Source organism: Rhinichthys klamathensis, unplaced genomic scaffold, assembly GCF_029890125.1.
Source record: "Rhinichthys klamathensis goyatoka isolate OS25496 unplaced genomic scaffold, OSU_Roscu_1.1 h1tg000236l_1, whole genome shotgun sequence".
Lineage (NCBI taxonomy): Eukaryota > Metazoa > Chordata > Actinopteri > Cypriniformes > Leuciscidae > Rhinichthys > Rhinichthys klamathensis.
The window spans coordinates 1,126,820-1,145,744 of record NW_026606759.1 but is presented as its reverse complement, the minus strand read 5'-3'; the positions used below and the strand labels follow the sequence as shown (position 1 = coordinate 1,145,744).

Here is an 18,925-nt window from a genome sequence, read left to right as displayed (position 1 = left end):
CCGCTCCTCTACTGGACTGTGATGTGGAGTGTGATGAGCAGGGCTGGAGCGGGTCGCTCGGGGTCTTCAGAACCGCTCCTCTACAGGACTGTGATGTGGAGTGTGATGAGCAGGGCTGGAGCGGGTCGCTCGGGGTCATCGGGGTCATCAGAACCGCTCCTCTACTGGACTGTGATGTGGAGTGTGATGAGCAGGGCTGGAGCGGGTCGCTCGGGGTCATCGGGGTCATCAGAACCGCTCCTCTACTGGACTGTGATGTGGACTGTGATGAGCAGGGCTGGAGCGGGTCGCTCGGGGTCTTCAGAACCTCTGATCTGCAGGGTGTAGTGTGTCCTTGAGGAGGTCCTGTGTGTGCGGTGCAGGTAACTGACCCCCGCCCGCTGTCTGATCTGGAAGAGCCCGTCCTGGTTTCCGGCTGTGATGGAGTAGGTCTGGCGCTGGACGAGGGATCGGACCGCAGGCACCAGCTCCAGGACGGCTGCTCTGGGCTTGAGTTGTGAACGCTTGAGAAGTAACTTCAGCGGCTGATCCACGTCCACGCTGGCCAGACTAACTGCTTCCTGTAGGGACAGCAGGATATTATATTACAGTCGTGAGGTTCAGTGAACGGACATCCACGTGCAGCATTAGTTTAGAAGAGGAATGAGACTCCGGGTACATTTACACGTCAACGATATGCTTAAAACTGAGAAGTTTTTCGCATACAGACGACACCATTGTCAAAACGATCCCCATTCACACGGATCCGTGAAAACGACTGAAAACGCTGTATTCTGCTGCCAGGCCAGTAGATGGCGCTGACTGAACACGTAATACACATGTGCATGATGTCATCGTCTTCAGGGATTCCTGTTTTTGTGGTTGAACCGTTTTCAAAAACTTACACTCTGAATCCTGGTTTCAAAGGTTTGCGTTTTCAGGCTCCCAAAACACTGTTGTCGTGTAAATGAACGACCAAAACGCATAAAACGTTTTACGGTTTTTGTTTAAAAATGTGTTGGACTGTTAGGGGCTGTTTACACGACACTGTTTTCAAGGGTTAGTTCTCTCAAAAGCAAGATTTCTGTCAGTAAATACTCCCCTCATGTTGTTCAACCCCGTAAGACTTTCGTTCATCCTCAGAACACAAACGAAGATCTTTTTGATGAAATCCGAGAGCTTTCTGTCCCTCTATTGACAGCTACGCAACTACTACCTTTCTGGGGCTTGAAAGTGGTAAATACATTAAAGTAATCCATGTGACTCCAGTGGGTTAACCTCAGTTTATGAAGTGACCCGAGTGCCTTGTTTGCACAAAAAACATAATTTACCACTTGATTTACAAAAAATGAATCTCCTGCGTGCATTGACGAGAGCACCGTGACGCATGCGTGTTGTGTTGATGTGCATTGGAGATTGGAGTCACATGGATTACTTTAATGATGTCTTTACTGTCTTTCTGAGGGCTTGAAAGTGGTATTTGTGTCAAATGTAGGGACAAAAGGCTCTCAGATTTCATCAAAAACATCTTCATTTTGTGTTCTGATGATGAACGAAAGTCTTACGGGTTTGGAACGACATGAGGGAGAGTAATTACTGACAGAATTGTCATTTTTGGGAGAATGAACCCCTTTAAGAAATTGCTCTGGATTGTTTTTCTCTTTTCTTACCTGTGTGAAGTCTGAAGTGTGTCTTCTCCTGACACTTTTCTTCTGGTGTCCATTGGTTTTGCAGCCAGAGCAGGTTTCAGGAGAAAGAGCGTTTTCTTCTTCTGGTCCAAGTTCACCACCTCCAAAACCAGCAGCAGAAACACAGTGCCTGCAGGAACACACTCGTTCAAGCTCACTGATGAGAAAGATCCAACTATAAGACCAATAACTCCCACAGAATGCTGGCTACATGTGTTTCTACTCATGTCATTCGCATTTAGCAGACACTTTTGTCCAATGCAACTTAAAAAAAGAGGAACATCAGCCATTTCTCAAAGAGCCAACAATATTCGTAATATACAATGCCAGATTTGAAAACTAAAGAGAAAGGCCGCTTTCCCACTGTTTGCATGGTAAGAAACTAAAGGATCAAGCACCGTTTAAATGTTTTATTTTCATGACAAAATTTTCTTTCTTATGTTTCATTACTGTAATAAAAAAACCTAGTTCTTGTAATCCATCTGAACATTTTTGTAAGTCCCATAATCATCAATGATGATTCTCATTACTGTAATATAGTATTTTTAATTGTATTACACAAAATAGTATAATAATCAATCAGTAAAAAACACGAAATAAAGAGAAGTATAATAAAAACACGAGCAGGTAGAGCAGGTTTCATTAGATGTGCCCAAAAATAGCTATAAAAAAACCCAGTTTAATCATTTATAATATAATAATGAAATCCCTATTACTTCTCCACTATCCACTATTCAACTATAACCTGTCTTGCTATGTAAATATTCCACATGCCTGTAGTTTGAGTGCTAATATGCTGAAGTGTAAGTGTATTTGGTGCAGACTCACCCCTGTCCCGCTCTGTAATATCCCGCGGGACATCCGCACATGAACCCCCCCTGTGTGTTCGAGCAGGCGTATCTGCAGGGGCTCATGGAGGACACACACTCGTCCACGTCTTCACAGCTCGTGGACACCGGCTCAAAGGTGAAGCCGGATGGACAGCCACACTTAAAGCTGCCCAGCGTGTTGAAACAGGAAGCTGAGCCACAGTTGCCCGGGTTCAAGCACTCATTGTCATCTGCAGTTCAGAAGAACAGTAAAGCATCACAGATTTTGTTTTTGTTTCTCTCTCTTTCTCTCTCTCTCTCTTTTGTCCTGCCCTTTCTTTCACAGGATTAGATGAGAACAAAGTGATCTCCAGATGTGATTGGTGCTAATGGGGCCAAAGGGGCAATAAAATGATCTGGAGTGCCTGAAGAGAGAGCTCGGAAGAAGAAGTACCATAGGTGGCGGTAAAAACCAACGGGATACATGTAGCTAGGAGAAAAAATGGAGTCAGACGAGAGCGAGGGAATTGAAGAAGACACAAGAGGAGTTGAGAACAGGAAAAGGGAAAAGAACAGTGTTTCAAGTGACGGAAGCCAGACAGGAAGAACTGTTGAGAGATATCAAGTAGGTATGATAGCAGTTACAAGAAGGGACGGGATCTTCAAGGATTCGCACGAGGTTGGAAGATTCGTTGGAAAGAAACTCGGAGATGTTCGGTCCATTAAAATAACGGGAGTGGGATGATTATTATTGAATGCGTGTCAAGGCGTCAGAGAGAACAAGCTCTAAAGATTAAGTTGTATAAAGATTACAGAGTTGTGAAATGCTTCCCGCTCGGGACAGAATACAAAAAGAAAGGAGTAGTAAGTGGCGTACCGCTGTCAGTGGAAGACGAGGAGTTTCGGGCCATTGAAGGAGTTTGTGAGGCCAGAAGACTGACAAGATTCCGTCAAGGAGAAAGGGAACAAAGTACTTCTGTGTGTCTGACTTTTGTGGGAGATTTGCCTGAGAGGATATACTTAGACTATATATGCTACAGGGTGAGGTCTTATGAAAGAGCTCCATTAAGGTGTTTTTGCTGTCAGGAGTATGGACATGTGGCTGCAGTGTGTAGAGGAGTCAGGAGATGTGGGAGATGTGGGGAAAATACTTGTGAAAAAGGGGAGTGTGAAGAGGAACAAGTAAAATGCATTCACTGTTCGGGAAATCACCATGCGGGGTCAACGCAATGTCCTGAAAAAATTAAACAGGTAAAAGTGAGTCAAATCAGAGCAGAAGAAGGGCTAACATACGCAGAAGCTACCAAGAGAATGGAAAGAAAGGAACGAGCAGTAGTGCAAACAGAACAGGAGCCGGAAAAGAAGAGAGACGATCAGAATAACATTATTGGTATGGACAAGAAGCGATTTCTAGGATTTATTGCTATGGTGGTTAATTGTGCTGTGGAAATTAAAGGGAAATCAGAGAGGATCAAGATGGTGTTGGATGCGGCGAGAAGATTCTTGGACATTATGGACATATCAGGAGAAGAACTAGATAATACACTGAGGAAAGAATTTATATCATCTCAGACCATTGAGTATGACATATAGAACGGGCAGTGAACTTTAGGGTGGTTACTGTAAATATACTGCACTGGGAAAACTATTTAATTCAGTAGGTGGCGGTAATGCAACACTTTGGATGCCAACCGCCATAAAACCCCAAAGAAGAAGAAAAAGAAGAAGAAGAAGAAGAAGAGGGAGCTCTGCTCAACTTGGGCCCTGTCCCAAATGGAACCCTAAGCACTCGCGGTCTTCCTCTGAGTCCGCACTTTCGCGACGTAACGCCGCTTTGAATGTCGGGAAGAAGTCTGCTGTGGAGTCCGCATCAGCGCCGGCTCGGCAAAAGTGCGCATCAAGGTCGCAAATCGACCGCAGAGGGGGCGCTCGCGAGCACCCTTCTGAGATCTAAAAATGACAAATGGGACACACTGCGGTCTCACGGACTTAACGGACACGCGCACGCGGCAGCCATTGTAAGTCCACTAGACCGAAAGTGCACATTTGGGATTGGGCATTGGGATTTCCTGTTGTTCAATTGTACATGTGCTATTGTGTGTTTGCTACAGTGTGTTGTTACTGCTAGCTTGCTTGTTGATCTGCCTGTTGTGTGCAGTGTGAATTTTGGCTTTGAGTTGATAAGTGGCTGTCAATCTCATTTCCTTTTTTGTATATTTTGTAAAGTATTGTAAATATTGTGTTCACATATGGAAGCTGTACGGGGTGAGTGCCATTTCTTTTGTAAATAGTGTTTTCTCCTGTTTTTCATTAGATAGGGAGATTTATTGTATTTAATTTATTTTCTTTTGATAGGGAATTTAGATGTTCTGTCAGGAGTTAGTTGGTGTTTGTTTGTTGTTTTGGCCTTCGCTCACCCCTAAAATTGTGCTTTCATTTGTGGTTCTGTAAATAAAAGTGTACAAAGGATCTTTGGTTTCCAATTCCAGTTTATGTTGCGGCCTCACCCTAGACGGGGTCGTAACAGATTGCAGAAAAGATCAAATAGAATTTTTTTAACTTTGATTTAAAAATGTGGGTCAGTTCTGATTTGGTTGTAAAATCAAGCTTTAAAGCACTGTCCCGGAGTGAGTTTTCCGTACAACACCGTAACTCTCTGCTTCACTACCATAGGACGAAACATCGTTGAAGAAATCAACTAGTGAGTCACGACTGTTTCCTGAAACCACACTGTCGCAAAGTGGGCGTTCAACCACGTTGGTTAATGATGTCACACAGGTGGTGGAGTGATAAACTGTTTTATTAAATGAAGTTGAGATCGAATTAATGCTAGATGTTTTGCTATAAATTACGGGCATGGCATCTGAGAACTATTTATAATTTTTCTCAGTTATTTTGCTTTATTTCCATATTCAATCATAGACTCGTTCTTACGCACTAGAGCTCGTTCGCACATGCGCACTCTTCAAACTGTGCTTTAAATCTCTTGACAAACTAAAATACGTAAATGACATTTGTGTGTATTCTAAATAAAAGATATAGATTGTACTGAATGTCAGCTTGCTTGTTTGGCTCAAGATAAGGATTTATTGAGTCCACATGTCATGCAAACAAGAAACTGCTTCTAACCACAGCTCGAGATCTGTCACTCAAACACACAACTGTGCGATGCTGTTTGCGAATGTTGGTCTGAACGATGTTTTCGGGAAACACAGACTCGTTGAAATGCTGATAGCTTATGATCATAGTTGGCTAACAATGCTTTCGGGAAACACCCCTGAAAGACTCCCAGATTTTTCACATAAGGCTTGACTTAGGGTGATTTCAGTTCGGTCTGCTTTAAATGCAACAATCTCTGTTTTACGCCCATTTACATGTAAGCTTAGGTTGCAAAGTTTAGGGTTAGGGTATAGAATATACGGTTTGTACAGTATAAAAATGATGTCTATGGAAAGTGCCCATAAAACTTGGAAACCCAACAATTGTGTGTGTGTGTGTGTACTAACCTACACACTGGTTCCACTGCTGGTGTTGAGTGTATCCCTGTGGACAGCTGCAGCGGAAACCACCCGCAACATTCTGACAGCCAAACTGACACCTGTGATCACGCACACACTCATCTATATCTGAGAGAGAGAGAAACAAACAGCACAGTCAATTACATTATGTGACGTAATTCCCCGCAAACAGTGCGCCGGACACTTCAGTGCTTTCACACTTCCATTGCTTGGTCTGCACCGAGTGTGATTCCTCCCCTCATCCTTCCCCGTCTCTCTTCACATTGTGCTTTTGGATCCAAACCATGGGGTACGAGCGTCATCAACGGCAGCTGTTCACCACTATAACTGGGTAATGACTCAGGAAGAGAAGATCCTATAGCTTTGCTGTTTTATTCATGTTTTTTGTTACATTGGATTAATAAGTAGAAGCTTAGGGAGAGAGAAAGAACGCTTGTGTTTGTATGCCGTGCATGTACCATAAGAGATGAGGGGGATGCTAAAGAAACACCTTTCCAAGCAAACTTTAGGATTAGAAAACAGCGTTCATATCATCCAAATGAACTTCACATCACTCGTATGTTCATATCAAGCAAAAGGAGTCTGAGTGCACCAAATGCCAGTGTGAAAGAACCGGCAAGGCTCAAATACACTGCTCTTTGTGTTCCTCTCCATTGTGCGTACAGTTGAGAGTGCTAGCCTTTCAAAGCAAGATTCATTTGTTTGCAGGGAACGTCACGGACAGAGACTCGTACAGTGACTGACTGGATCCAGTGCTGGTCAAGTTGTCCACACGAAAATCTCTCGGCTTGGCATTTGTAAGCAAGAGAAATCTGTGGATGAATTTGCCCACAATGGCTGAAAAGGATAAATGACAGAAGAATGAAATCAGCCAGCAGAACCCAAGAGTCTGTTTGGATGTGATGCAACAATGGTTTGTAGAGAAGAGAAGAGAACAGGAAGCTTTTGGATCATCTGCTTGTGGTCCCGGCCAACCCAACACAACACCACAACTTCTCCATTCAGCTAGGTTCGTCATCCATGGCTCCATCAAGGTCAGCCAGGAACCTCGGAGTTGTGATTGATGATCAATTGAATTTCACAGACCACATTGCTAGAACTGCCGGGTCCTGCAGTTTTGCTTTATACAACATTAGGAGGATCAGACCCTTCCTATCAGAGCAGGCCTATAAACGGGTTACACAGCAGGTTTGAGCTTCAGCAAGTACCAATGAGGTTCATTCTCGTGTTACGCAGCACGTTTGAGCTTCAGCAAGAACCAATGAGGTTCATTCTCGTGTTACGCAGCACGTTTGAGTTTCAGCAAGAACCAATGAGGTTCATTCTCATCAGAGCCGGCTCTCCCTATAAGCGAACTAAGCGGCTGCTTAGGGCCCCGCCGCCACTAGGGGGCCCCCTAACTACATATGGTAGTCGACGGCGTCGCCGCTCAAAGTGTGGGGCGCGCCCCATTGATGGGGAAAGGAGACGTGACAGGTGGGGCGCACCAACGGGAGGAAATTTTCCTTTTTATGCATTTATTTCTTTATTCGTTCATGGCGAGTCCGCATCGTCAACTTCATATTTGCAGCGACGCAGAAAACACCAGTTTATTAATAAACAATTAAATGCCTCCTTTCTATTTTTTACACATTCATAATCATTAGCCTACTTTTTCCGGTTCGTGCGCTTGAGTGCAGCTTTATAACACTCGTTATCCTGTATAGCCTATTTAAGTTATTAAATCAATATAAAGGGGCGATTTGTCCACTAATGGCTTAAATAAACAACTACTAGTCGACTAGAAAAAAAACTTTAGTCGGAGTTCGAACCAGCAAGGTTGAGCGCGCGACCCTGAGCGGAATGTGCGAGCCGAGGAATATTCAGAAATGCGCTCTCTGCTCACATGCTCTGATCGGATTAAAGGAATATTAAAATAATTAATCATTAGTTTATATCTCATACACTGCCCATCATTTTAATCCAATATCAAACACAGTAGCCTATGTTATGTCTATTTTTTTTAATAGACCTGTCTTGCCAAATGGATTTCTCTTCTTTTCTTTTTTTAACAGATTGCAAAGTGGCACTTTTATTTCTTTTCTATTTTTGAACTTGATACACATTTTGACACAGCTACACTTTTATTTTCTCTATTTTTGAATTCCATGCAAGTTATGACACAGCTGCACTTTTATTTGCTTTATTTTTTAACTTGCTGTTATGTTATTTGATGTAGATAGTTTGTATTTAGATAGTATACTTATTACTTCAATAAATTGGAACATTTTAAGCTTGTTGCGTATTTCATTAGCATTAGTGTTGGGGCGATGGGGGCAGTGGGGCTTGAAAATTCCCCCTTGTCCAAAATGGGGAATGACCGAAAAAGTTTGAGAACCACTGCGTTAAGTCAACCAACCGTGTCAGATCGTTGTCTTCCCTGGACTTGGAAATTTGACCGCAAAAATTAAACGAGTCTATCCATCGGGTGCAGAAAAAAGAAGAATATGTTTAAATCACTTTAGAAGGAAGCAAAGAAATTACAGGTCCAACTTCTCCCTCTTTTTAAAGTGTGGAAAAGGGAAAAGAAGTTTAAAGATCGAGACTCCAGCAACACCTGTAGTATATGCAACAACTTTATTGTAGATTTGTTAGATTGGGGTTAGATTGTATACAGTTGCCGGTTTGCGGTGGCAATACTCCATTATTTACTGCAAGGCAGGGCCCCACAATTTTTCTGCTTAGGGCCCCCAGATTTACAGAGCCGGCCCTAATTCTCGTGTTAGGCAGCACATTTGAGATTCTGCAAGAACCAATGCGGTTCATTCTCATGTTATGCAGCACGTTTGAGTTTCAGCAAGAACCAACAAGGTAATTTCTCGTGTGTTACACAGCACGTTTGTGTTTCAGCAAGAACTAATGAGGTTGATTCTGGTTTTATACAGCACGTTTGAGAATCAGCAAGAACCAATGAGGTTCATTCTTGTGTTACGCAGCACTTTTGAGTTTCATCAAGAACCAATGAGGTTCATTCTCATGTTATGCAGCACGTTTGTGTTTCAGCAAGAATCAATGAGGTTTATTCTCGTGTTACGCAGCACGTTTGAGATTCAGCAAGAACCAATGAGGTTCATTCTTGTGTTACGCAGCACTTTTGAGTTTCATCAAGAACCAATGAGATTTATTCTCATGTTACGCAGCACGTTTGAGATTCAGCAAGAACCAATGAGGTTCATTCTTGTATTACGCAGCACTTTTGAGTTTCAGCAAGAACCAATGAGGTTCATTCTGGTTTTACGCAGCACATTCGAGCTTCAACAACCATTGAGGTTCATTCTCGCACGTTTGAGCTTCAGCAAGAACCAATAAGGTTCAATCTCGTGTTACCCAGCACATTTGAGATTCAGCAAGACCCAATGAGGTTCTTTCTCATGTTACGCAGCACGTTTGAGATTCTGCAAGAACCAATGAGGTTAATTCTCATGTTATGCAGCAGGTTTGAGATTCTGAAAGAACCAATTAAGTTCTGAATACCAGAATACCAAATGGCACCTGTGCACCTAAGTGGAAAGAGGTAGAGCAGGCTGTGAGAAAGGCAAGGGCTTCATCATCTCCAGGGCCTAATGGAGTTCCGTACAGACTGTACAAGAGTGCTTCAGGAGTTCTGCGAATTCTGTGGAAATTGATAAAAGTGGCATGGGAAAAACAGGTTGTACCTAGAGCATGGCACAGAGCAGGTGGAATCTTTATACCTAAAGAAAAAGATGCTACAAGCATCAGTCAGTTTCGTCCTATTTCACTATTAAACATTAAAGGTAAGATTTTTGTCAGCATTATTGCCCAGAGATTGTCCACCTACCTATTAAAGAATGGCTTCATTGACACTTCAGTTCAAAAAGCGGGCATTCCAGGGTTCTCAGGATGCTTAGAACACATCAATGTTATCTGGCAACGAATTCAGTCAGCTAAAAAGGAGAGGAAGGAGCTCGATGTGACATTCCTGGATTTGGCTAATGCATATGGTTCAGTGCCACATGAGATTCTTTGGGCAGCATTTGATTTTTTCAGATTGGATTTTTTCAGAGTACCAATGTCAATAACAAATTTAGTGAAAGCCTATTTTGGAGATTTGCAATTCAGTTTCTCAACTCCAAAATTCAGCACTGCATGGCAATGCCTAGAGGTTGGAATAATGCCAGGATGCATCATTTCTCCACTGGCTTTTACCATGGCAATGGAAGTAATCATTAGGGCATCAAGATGGGTAGTAGGAGGAGAGCGCTTGGCTTCTGGCATGCAACTACCACCAATCAGAGCATACATGGATGACATGACAACCATGCCTGCACTAATCGGTTATTGGGGAAGTTAACAGATAATATTGAATGGGCACAAATGCAATTTAAGCCATCTAAATCAAGAAGCATCTCGATAGTTAAAGGAAAGGTAATAGATAAAACTCTCTTCATTAATGGTGAGGCAATACCAACAGTTTCTGAGAAGCCAGTGAAGAGTCTTGGGAGATGGTACGATGGGGATCTAAAGGACACAGTTCAGGTGGGAGAAGTTAGACGACAAGCAGTGGAAGGGTTGAAGAGCATAAACAGCAGTGCTCTACCTGGCAAACTAAAACTCTGGTGCTTTCAGTTTGGTCTACTGCCGAGGTTGCTGTGGCCACTGACCGTGTACAACGTTTCTTTGACAACAGTGGATAAGCTGGAAGCATTGATAAGTTCATACATCAGGAAATGGTTGGGATTTCGACGCTGCATCAGCAGAGTGGGACTTTATAGTAAAGGAATATTGCAGCTGCCAGTCTCTGCTTTAACCGAGGAGTTTAAGTGTGCCAAGGTCAGACTGGAAATGACCTTAGTAGAGTCACGCGACAAATGTTTAAGGGAGACAGCCCCTGTGTTAAAAACTGGTAGAAAGTGGTCAGCAAAGAAATCTGTAGTAGAGGCAAAGGCTGCCCTGCAAATTGGGGATATCGTGGGACAGGTACAGCATGGAAGAGGGGGTTTTGGGCTCAGTTTAGCTCCTCCTAAATGGCACAAGGCAGGCCCAGCTCAAAGGAGGAAGCTGGTAGTCAACGAGGTGCGAAAGCAGGAGGAGAGGATGAGGTGATAAAGGCCATTTCCCAGGCCAAGCAGGGAGAGTGGATGAGATGGGAGAGTGTGGAACAACAAAAAATGGGCTGGCAAGACCTTTGGTCAATGGAAGAGAGTAGGATCAGTTTCCTTATTAGGTCAACATATGATGTTCTCCCATCACCGCAGAACCCAAACCTCTGGGTAGGAGAGGATCCCTCTTGTCCTTTGTGTTCATCACCTGCCACATTAAGGCACATTTTGACAGGATGTAAGGTGGCTCTTAGCCAAGGTCGGTTTACTTGGCGCCATGACCAAGTATTGCGATGTTTGGCTTTAGCATTGGAAGGCAAGCTAGTATGACCAATAAGTTGCCGCCTGTTCTAGCAAAACATGACGAGGCGAGCAACCACCAAGAAAAGGTGTTAACACCAATTCTCGCCCAGGACAACTGGAAGCTGCTGGCTGATCTTGATCAACGGCTTATTTTTCCACCTGAGATTGCCACCACTAACCTACAACCAGATATTGTTTTGTGGTCTGGATCAGCACGCATTGTTCAACTGATAGAGTTAACAGTGCCATGGGAGGATGCGGTAGATGAGGCATATGAGAGGAAGAAACTGCGGTATGCTCATCTGGCCACCGAAGCATAACAGCGAGGATGGAGAGTCCAGGTTTATCCAGTGGAAGTAGGTTGTCGAGGTTTTGTGGCACACTCTACAACCCGGTTCCTCAGAGACGTCGGATTCAGCGGCCAAGAGTTGCGTCGCACAGTAAAGAACTTATCTGAAGCAGCAGAAAGGAGCAGCAACTGGCTGTGGTTGAGACGGAAAGATTCTAGCTGGCTGTGTACAGGCCGCCACGCTACGGTTTCGTAGAATTCTTGAAAACTTAAAGAGTCTGTTGGTTTATTTGTATAGGTTGTATAGTATTTACAGTCATTACGTTCCTGTGTATATTGCGTGAATGACGGGTGGTTGGGCAGATATTGTGTTTTGCGGTAGGTGGTATGCCATACGGAACCGTTGCCACTGAAACTGCTTTACCAGTGGGGCTCGACAGCCTTAGTCAAACGGGTTGGCGCGTATGGTCGGGTTGCGGAGAGATTGTGAGATTGTGGTTAGGTCTCAGCAGCAGGAGGGATGTAGAGGTCAGTAAGCTGGGCTGAGTTGAGTGGGGGACGGAGGGGGGTGACACTGGGACGCCAGAGTCACTGTCGAGCCCTCTTGAGGTGTCGTGGGCTAGTCGACGAAACACTGAGGACGGAAGGTGCCCACTTGAAGACCCTAGAGATGTCCCCTACTCGGCTCAATCCAGACGGTTGTCGTGCTGGTCCACTAGGGAGACCACACTGTAGTTGCAGCCGTCGTGTGTGCTGACGCGCCAAGTACACTGCAGCCGTTAACGCCGGACAGAAGGGGAGTCACACCACCATATGGAAAGAAGCGTAAATGGATGGAGAAGCATAGTTAACTGTAAAGCTAGGTCTTAGTTTTGCTTATCTTGGCGAAAGCCGAGTACAAATCAGCATGAAGTTTTAACATCTACTCTCGTGTAATGGAAATCAAATCATTCTCATGTTATGCAGCACGTTTGAGATTCAGCAAGAACCAATGAGGTTCATTCTTGTGTTACGCAGCACGTTTGAGTTTCAGCAAGAACCAATGAGGTTCATTCTCGCATGTTTGAGCATCAACCAGAACCAATGAGGTTCATTCTCATGTTACACAGCACATTTGAGCCTCTGCAAAAACCAATGAGGTTTTTTCTCCTATTAGCAGTAGTTTGAGGTTCTGCAAGTACCAATGAGATTAATTCTCATCTTATGCAACACATTTGAGCTTCTGCAAGAACTTCATTCATCCATTCACAGAGATGCTGTGGACAGGTTTGTGGACTGGTGCGACAATCATAAACTACAGATTAACACCTGTAAGACCGTAGAAATGCTCTTTGATCCCAAATCAATTGGTGACCGAAGCCCTGTGACCATACATGGCAATAACATTAATCAGCAAAATTCATGCAAGTACTTAGGCATTCACATTGACAGTGACTTGAGCTGGCAGACACAGGCAGCCTCTGTCGGCGTTAGAATCCACCAGCGCCTCCACTTTTTACGCAGACATCGGTTGTTTGGTGTCAGTAAAAACATAATGTTAATATTATATAGGGCAGCAATAGAGTCTATTTTAAGGTATGGTATCACCAGTTGGTTTGGTAATTTGAGTGTCAAACTTAAATCGCAGATTCTCAACCTGGTCAGAGTAGCGGGCAGGATTATGGGTCACCCCCCAATGAGGTTCATTCTCGTGTTATGCAGCACGTTTGAGCTTCAGCAAGAACCAATGAGGTTCATTCTCGTGTTATGCAGCACGTTTGAGTTTCAGCAAGAACCAATGAGGTTCATTCTCGTGTTATGCAGCACGTTTGAGCTTCAGCAAGAACCAATGAGGTTCATTCTAGTGTGTTACGCGGCATGTTTGTGTTTCAGCAAGAACCAATGAGGTTCATTTTCGTGTTACGCAGCATATTTGAGATTCAGCAAGAACCAATGAGGTTCTGAAGAAAAATTCCCATATTGTATCTGAAATGTCAGTTAACTCAATATTAACTTCCTGTGTATAGAACTCTATAAAATTAAATCGTTGTAGTAATATGAAGCAGTGCACATTTTTTACTGCGAAAGACAACATGAAACACCATTTGCAACCCATTTTCTTTGTAATGTTACATGTCAGAGTGAAATAGTATATTCAGTGAGGGTCAAAATGTAGGATGGGACTTGATTCTAAACTTTTACTTCAAGATTGCAACAAATAATTGAGAAACCCAGGGCCGTACCGTGACAGTTGAGTCCGAGGGAGTCCAGTCTGAAGCCCTGTGGACACTCACAGTGGAAGCTGCCCACTGAATTCTGGCAGACGCCCCGCAGGCCACACGGACTCCGCTCAGACAGACACTCATCCACATCTGAGAGGAGACAGACACAAAGACAACCACAGGAGGTCACACACCTGACTGACATACTGCGTTTTACTTCATTTACTATGATCATAATCACATACAATGAAACAAAGTATGTATGGTAACGCTTTAGAATAATGGTCCATCATTAATAAGTAACTATGCAGGAAGTGATGCGGGACTAATGAGTAGCACTACATTAACATTTCAGCTTCTACTATTAACTAATATAGAAACAAGCTTAACCAATCAGTAAGTAATATCAAAATAAGGAGATAGTTCCTTATTAGGTAATCAATAATTACTAGCCTCATTAATAACTATTTACTAACTGACAAATTATAAAGAACATTGTCGTGTGTCTGAGACGTAATCAGTCATATTTGTTACTCTGAATTTACATTTATCACATTTATTTATATAGCGCTTTATACAAAACAGAGTGTTTCAAAGCAGCTTTACAGAGATAACAGGAAAATAATGCAACAAAGTTTGTGTCTAGAAGAAAATAGCGTCATAGTCCAGCTTACGTAAGTTTAGTGATGGTTCATTTTTGTTTTAAAAAAAGTTATTTAGTTAATTTTTATATATATAGCCGCTCTGGAGAAAACTGTGATGTCCAGCTCAGTTCAGTTCTTGTATAATAGATCAATATTATTGTTGCATATTAAATTACATTTAATGTCCCCAACTAAGCAAGCCAAGCCAATGGCAACAAAGGCGACAGTGGAGAGGAACCAAACCTCCATCAGTGGAGGAATGGAGAAATTAAGACTCAGGCTCAGTCGCTAAGTTCTCCTTTGGTCAACGAGCGAACAGTGTGTGATAATGATTCAGGCAGCATTACAGGTCAGAGGTCAGATTGGATCAGAACATTCACAATATTTATCCAGTTCATCTGGTTGAAGATCGGAGTCACGCCGGTATGGAGACGGGTTTGTTGAGGATCAGTGCCGATGGCTGTCGTGTCGATGAGGCCTTACAGGGGAGAGTCTAGTTGACACAATCTCTGCTGACACTTCAGGGATGCGTTGTGGTCATAAAATGCTTCACTAATTACTCAAGTCATTATGCAGGAACTAGTAGTGATCTGGACCATTATTTCAAAGTGAAAAACATGTTTGTACATTTAGAGTAAAAATTATGACTGATTACGTCTCAGACAAATGATAATGTTCTTTATAATTTGTCAGTTAGTAAATAGTTATTAATGAGGCTAGTAATTATTGATTACCTAATAAGGAACTATCTCCTAATTTTGATATTACTTACTGATTAGTTAAGCTTGTTTCTATATTAGTTAATAGTAGAAGCTGAAATGTTAATGTAGTGCTACTCATTAGTCCCGCATCACTTCCTGCATAGTTACTTATTAATGATGGACCATTATTCTAAAGCGTTACCATTTTCCAAACACTACTGGTGTATTTGTGAAGTGATGCAGCGTTGTGTCACAGGAGAGGAGTCCTGAGTGTGTGTGTGTGTGACCTCGGCAGGCCGCGCGCTGCTGGCTGAAGCCCGCCGGACACCTGCAGCTGAAGCCACCCATGGTGTTCACACACGAGAACTGGCAGGTGTGTCGTCGGCTCTGACACTCATCCACATCTGTACATCAAAAACTCAAATCAAACTGCTGCTTTTACTCTGCCGCTAGACATCTCAGTCTAAAAGTCTTGCTATGATGGTCAGTAAGTGTTTTGTGACTAACTGCTCTGTCATCAACTAACAATTCACTCCTCAAATTACACCACATGTCATCCATTACACTCCGCACATGCTGGATCAGACCTTTGTCCTTCAAAGTCAAGTCACCTTTATTTCTATAGTGCTTTATACAATACAGACTGTTTCAAAGCAGCTTTACAGAGATAACAGTGACATAAAGATCAATGATGCGAACAGAGTTCAGTTCTGCTGTAAAGACAATAGTGTCAGTTCAGTGTTGATTCAGTTCAGTTCAATAACTGTGTAAAGATCATCATTTATGAAATGCGTTCAATTCAACTATGAAGCAGCTCTGCAGAAAACAGTGATGTCATCGTCCAGCTCAGTTCAGGTCTCATACAACAGTGTCAGTGTTCAGTCAGATCAATAATACTGTTGAAGATTAAGTGTCCCCGACTACTGTGAGCAAGACAAAACAATGCGTCTATTCAGATCTATAAAGAAAAAATGGTAACACTTTACAATAAGGTTCATTATTTAACATTAATGTATTAACTAACATGAACTAACCATGAGCAATACATTTGTTACTGTATTTGTTAATCTTTGTTAATGTTAATTAATAAAAATAAAGCTGTTCATTGTTTGTTCATGTTAGTTCACAGTGCATTAACTAATGTGAATAATATTTGAATAAAGTATTAGTAAATGTTTAAATTAACATTAACAAAGATGAATAAATGCTGTATACGTGCAGTTCATTATTAGTTCATAACTAATTGTGGTGAGCAGGACGAGGCCGAGGGCGTGAGAGAGCAGGACGAGCCCGGTGGTGTGAGAGAGCAGGACGAGGCCGAGGGCCGTGAGAGAGCAGGACGAGGCCGAGGGCCGTGAGAGAGCAGGACGAGGCCGAGGGCCGTGAGAGAGCAGGACGAGGCCGGTGGTGTGAGAGAGCAGGACGAGGCCGGTGGTGTGAGAGAGCAGGACGAGGCCGAGGGCCCGTGAGAGAGCAGGACGAGGCCGGTGGTGTGAGAGAGCAGGACGAGGCCGAGGGCCGTGAGAGAGCAGGACGAGGCCGAGGGCGTGAGAGAGCAGGACGAGGCCGGTGGTGTGAGAGAGCAGGACGAGGCCGAGGGCGTGAGAGAGCAGGACGAGGCCGGTGGCGTGAGAGAGCAGGACGAGGCCGGTGGCGTGAGAGAGCAGGACGAGGCCGAGGGCCGTGAGAGAGCAGGACGAGGCCGGTGGCGTGAGAGAGCAGGACGAGGCCGAGGGCCGTGAGAGAGCAGGACGAGGCCGAGGGCCGTGAGAGAGCAGGACGAGGCCGAGGGCCGTGAGAGAGCAGGACGAGGCCGAGGGCCGTGAGAGAGCAGGACGAGGCCGGTGGCGTGAGAGAGCAGGACGAGGCCGAGGGCCGTGAGAGAGCAGGACGAGGCCGAGGGCCGTGAGAGAGCAGGACGAGGCCGAGGGCCGTGAGAGAGCAGGACGAGGCCGGTGGCGTGAGAGAGCAGGACGAGGCCGAGGGCCGTGAGAGAGCAGGACGAGGCCGAGGGCCGTGAGAGAGCAGGACGAGGCCGAGGGCCGTGAGAGAGCAGGACGAGGCCGGTGGCGTGAGAGAGCAGGACGAGGCCGAGGGCCGTGAGAGAGCAGGACGAGGCCGAGGGCGTGAGAGAGCAGGACGAGGCCGGTGGCGTGAGAGAGCAGGACGAGGCCGGTGGCGTGAGAGAGCAGGACGAGGCCGAGGGCCGTGAGAGAGCAGGACGAGGCCGAGGGCCGTGAGAGAGCAGGACGAGGCCGAGGGCCGTGAGAGAGCAGGACGAGGCCGAGGGCCGTGAGAGAGCAGGACGAGGCCGAGGGCCGTGAGAGAGCAGGCCGTGAGAGAGCAGGACGAGGCCGAGGGCGTGAGAGAGCAGGACGAGGCCGGTGGCGTGAGAGAGCAGGACGAGGCCGAGGGCCGTGAGAGAGCAGGACGAGGCTGGTGGCGTGAGAGAGCAGGACGAGGCCGAGGGCCGTGAGAGAGCAGGATGAGGCCGAGGGCGTGAGAGAGCAGGACGAGGCCGGTGGTGTGAGAGAGCAGGACGAGGCCGGTGGTGTGAGAGAGCAGGATGAGGCCGAGGGCCGTGAGAGAGCAGGACGAGGCCGAGGGTGTGAGAGAGCAGGACGAGGCCGAGGGCGTGAGAGAGCAGGACGAGGCCGGTGGCGTGAGAGAGCAGGACGAGGCCGAGGGCCGTGAGAGAGCAGGACGAGGCCGGTGGCGTGAGAGAGCAGGACGAGGCCGGTGGTGTGAGAGAGCAGGACGAGGCCGGTGGTGTGAGAGAGCAGGACGAGGCCGAGGGCCGTGAGAGAGCAGGCCGTGAGAGAGCAGGACGAGGCCGAGGGCGTGAGAGAGCAGGACGAGGCCGGTGGCGTGAGAGAGCAGGACGAGGCCGAGGGCCGTGAGAGAGCAGGACGAGGCCGAGGGCCGTGAGAGAGCAGGATGAGGCCGAGGGCGTGAGAGAGCAGGACGAGGCCGGTGGTGTGAGAGAGCAGGACGAGGCCGGTGGTGTGAGAGAGCAGGATGAGGCCGAGGGCCGTGAGAGAGCAGGACGAGGCCGAGGGCCGTGAGAGAGCAGGACGAGGCCGAGGGCCGTGAGAGAGCAGGCCGTGAGAGAGCAGGACGAGGCCGAGGGCGTGAGAGAGCAGGACGAGGCCGGTGGCGTGAGAGAGCAGGACGAGGCCGAGGGCCGTGAGAGAGCAGGACGAGGCTGGTGGCGTGAGAGAGCAGGACGAGGCCGAGGGCCGTGAGAGAGCAGGATGAGGCCGAGGGCGTGAGAGAGCAGGACGAGGCCGGTGGTGTGAGAGAGCAGGACGAGGCCGGTGGTGTGAGAGAGCAGGATGAGGCCGAGGGCCGTGAGAGAGCAGGACGAGGCCGAGGGTGTGAGAGAGCAGGACGAGGCCGAGGGCGTGAGAGAGCAGGACGAGGCCGGTGGCGTGAGAGAGCAGGACGAGGCCGAGGGCCGTGAGAGAGCAGGACGAGGCCGGTGGCGTGAGAGAGCAGGACGAGGCCGGTGGTGTGAGAGAGCAGGACGAGGCCGGTGGTGTGAGAGAGCAGGACGAGGCCGAGGGCCGTGAGAGAGCAGGCCGTGAGAGAGCAGGACGAGGCCGAGGGCGTGAGAGAGCAGGACGAGGCCGGTGGCGTGAGAGAGCAGGACGAGGCCGAGGGCCGTGAGAGAGCAGGACGAGGCCGGTGGCGT

At 46.2% G+C, this 18,925-nt stretch overlaps 1 protein-coding gene across 1 annotated transcript in view; it reads right to left on the bottom strand.

The window, feature by feature from the left end:
* Positions 1-242: 242 nt before the first annotated feature.
* The window catches only part of LOC130099783 (fibrillin-2), a 178,827-nt gene continuing 160,144 nt past the window's right edge, over positions 243-18,925 (bottom strand). The window contains exons 58-63 of the mRNA XM_056265589.1: positions 15,519-15,635; positions 13,908-14,036; positions 5,983-6,102; positions 2,496-2,727; positions 1,650-1,797; positions 243-560 (exon numbers count right to left, since the gene is read on the bottom strand). Of these exons, the coding sequence (XP_056121564.1) occupies positions 243-560; positions 1,650-1,797; positions 2,496-2,727; positions 5,983-6,102; positions 13,908-14,036; positions 15,519-15,635 (1,064 nt within the window). The remainder of the gene's footprint in view (positions 561-1,649; positions 1,798-2,495; positions 2,728-5,982; positions 6,103-13,907; positions 14,037-15,518; positions 15,636-18,925) is intronic.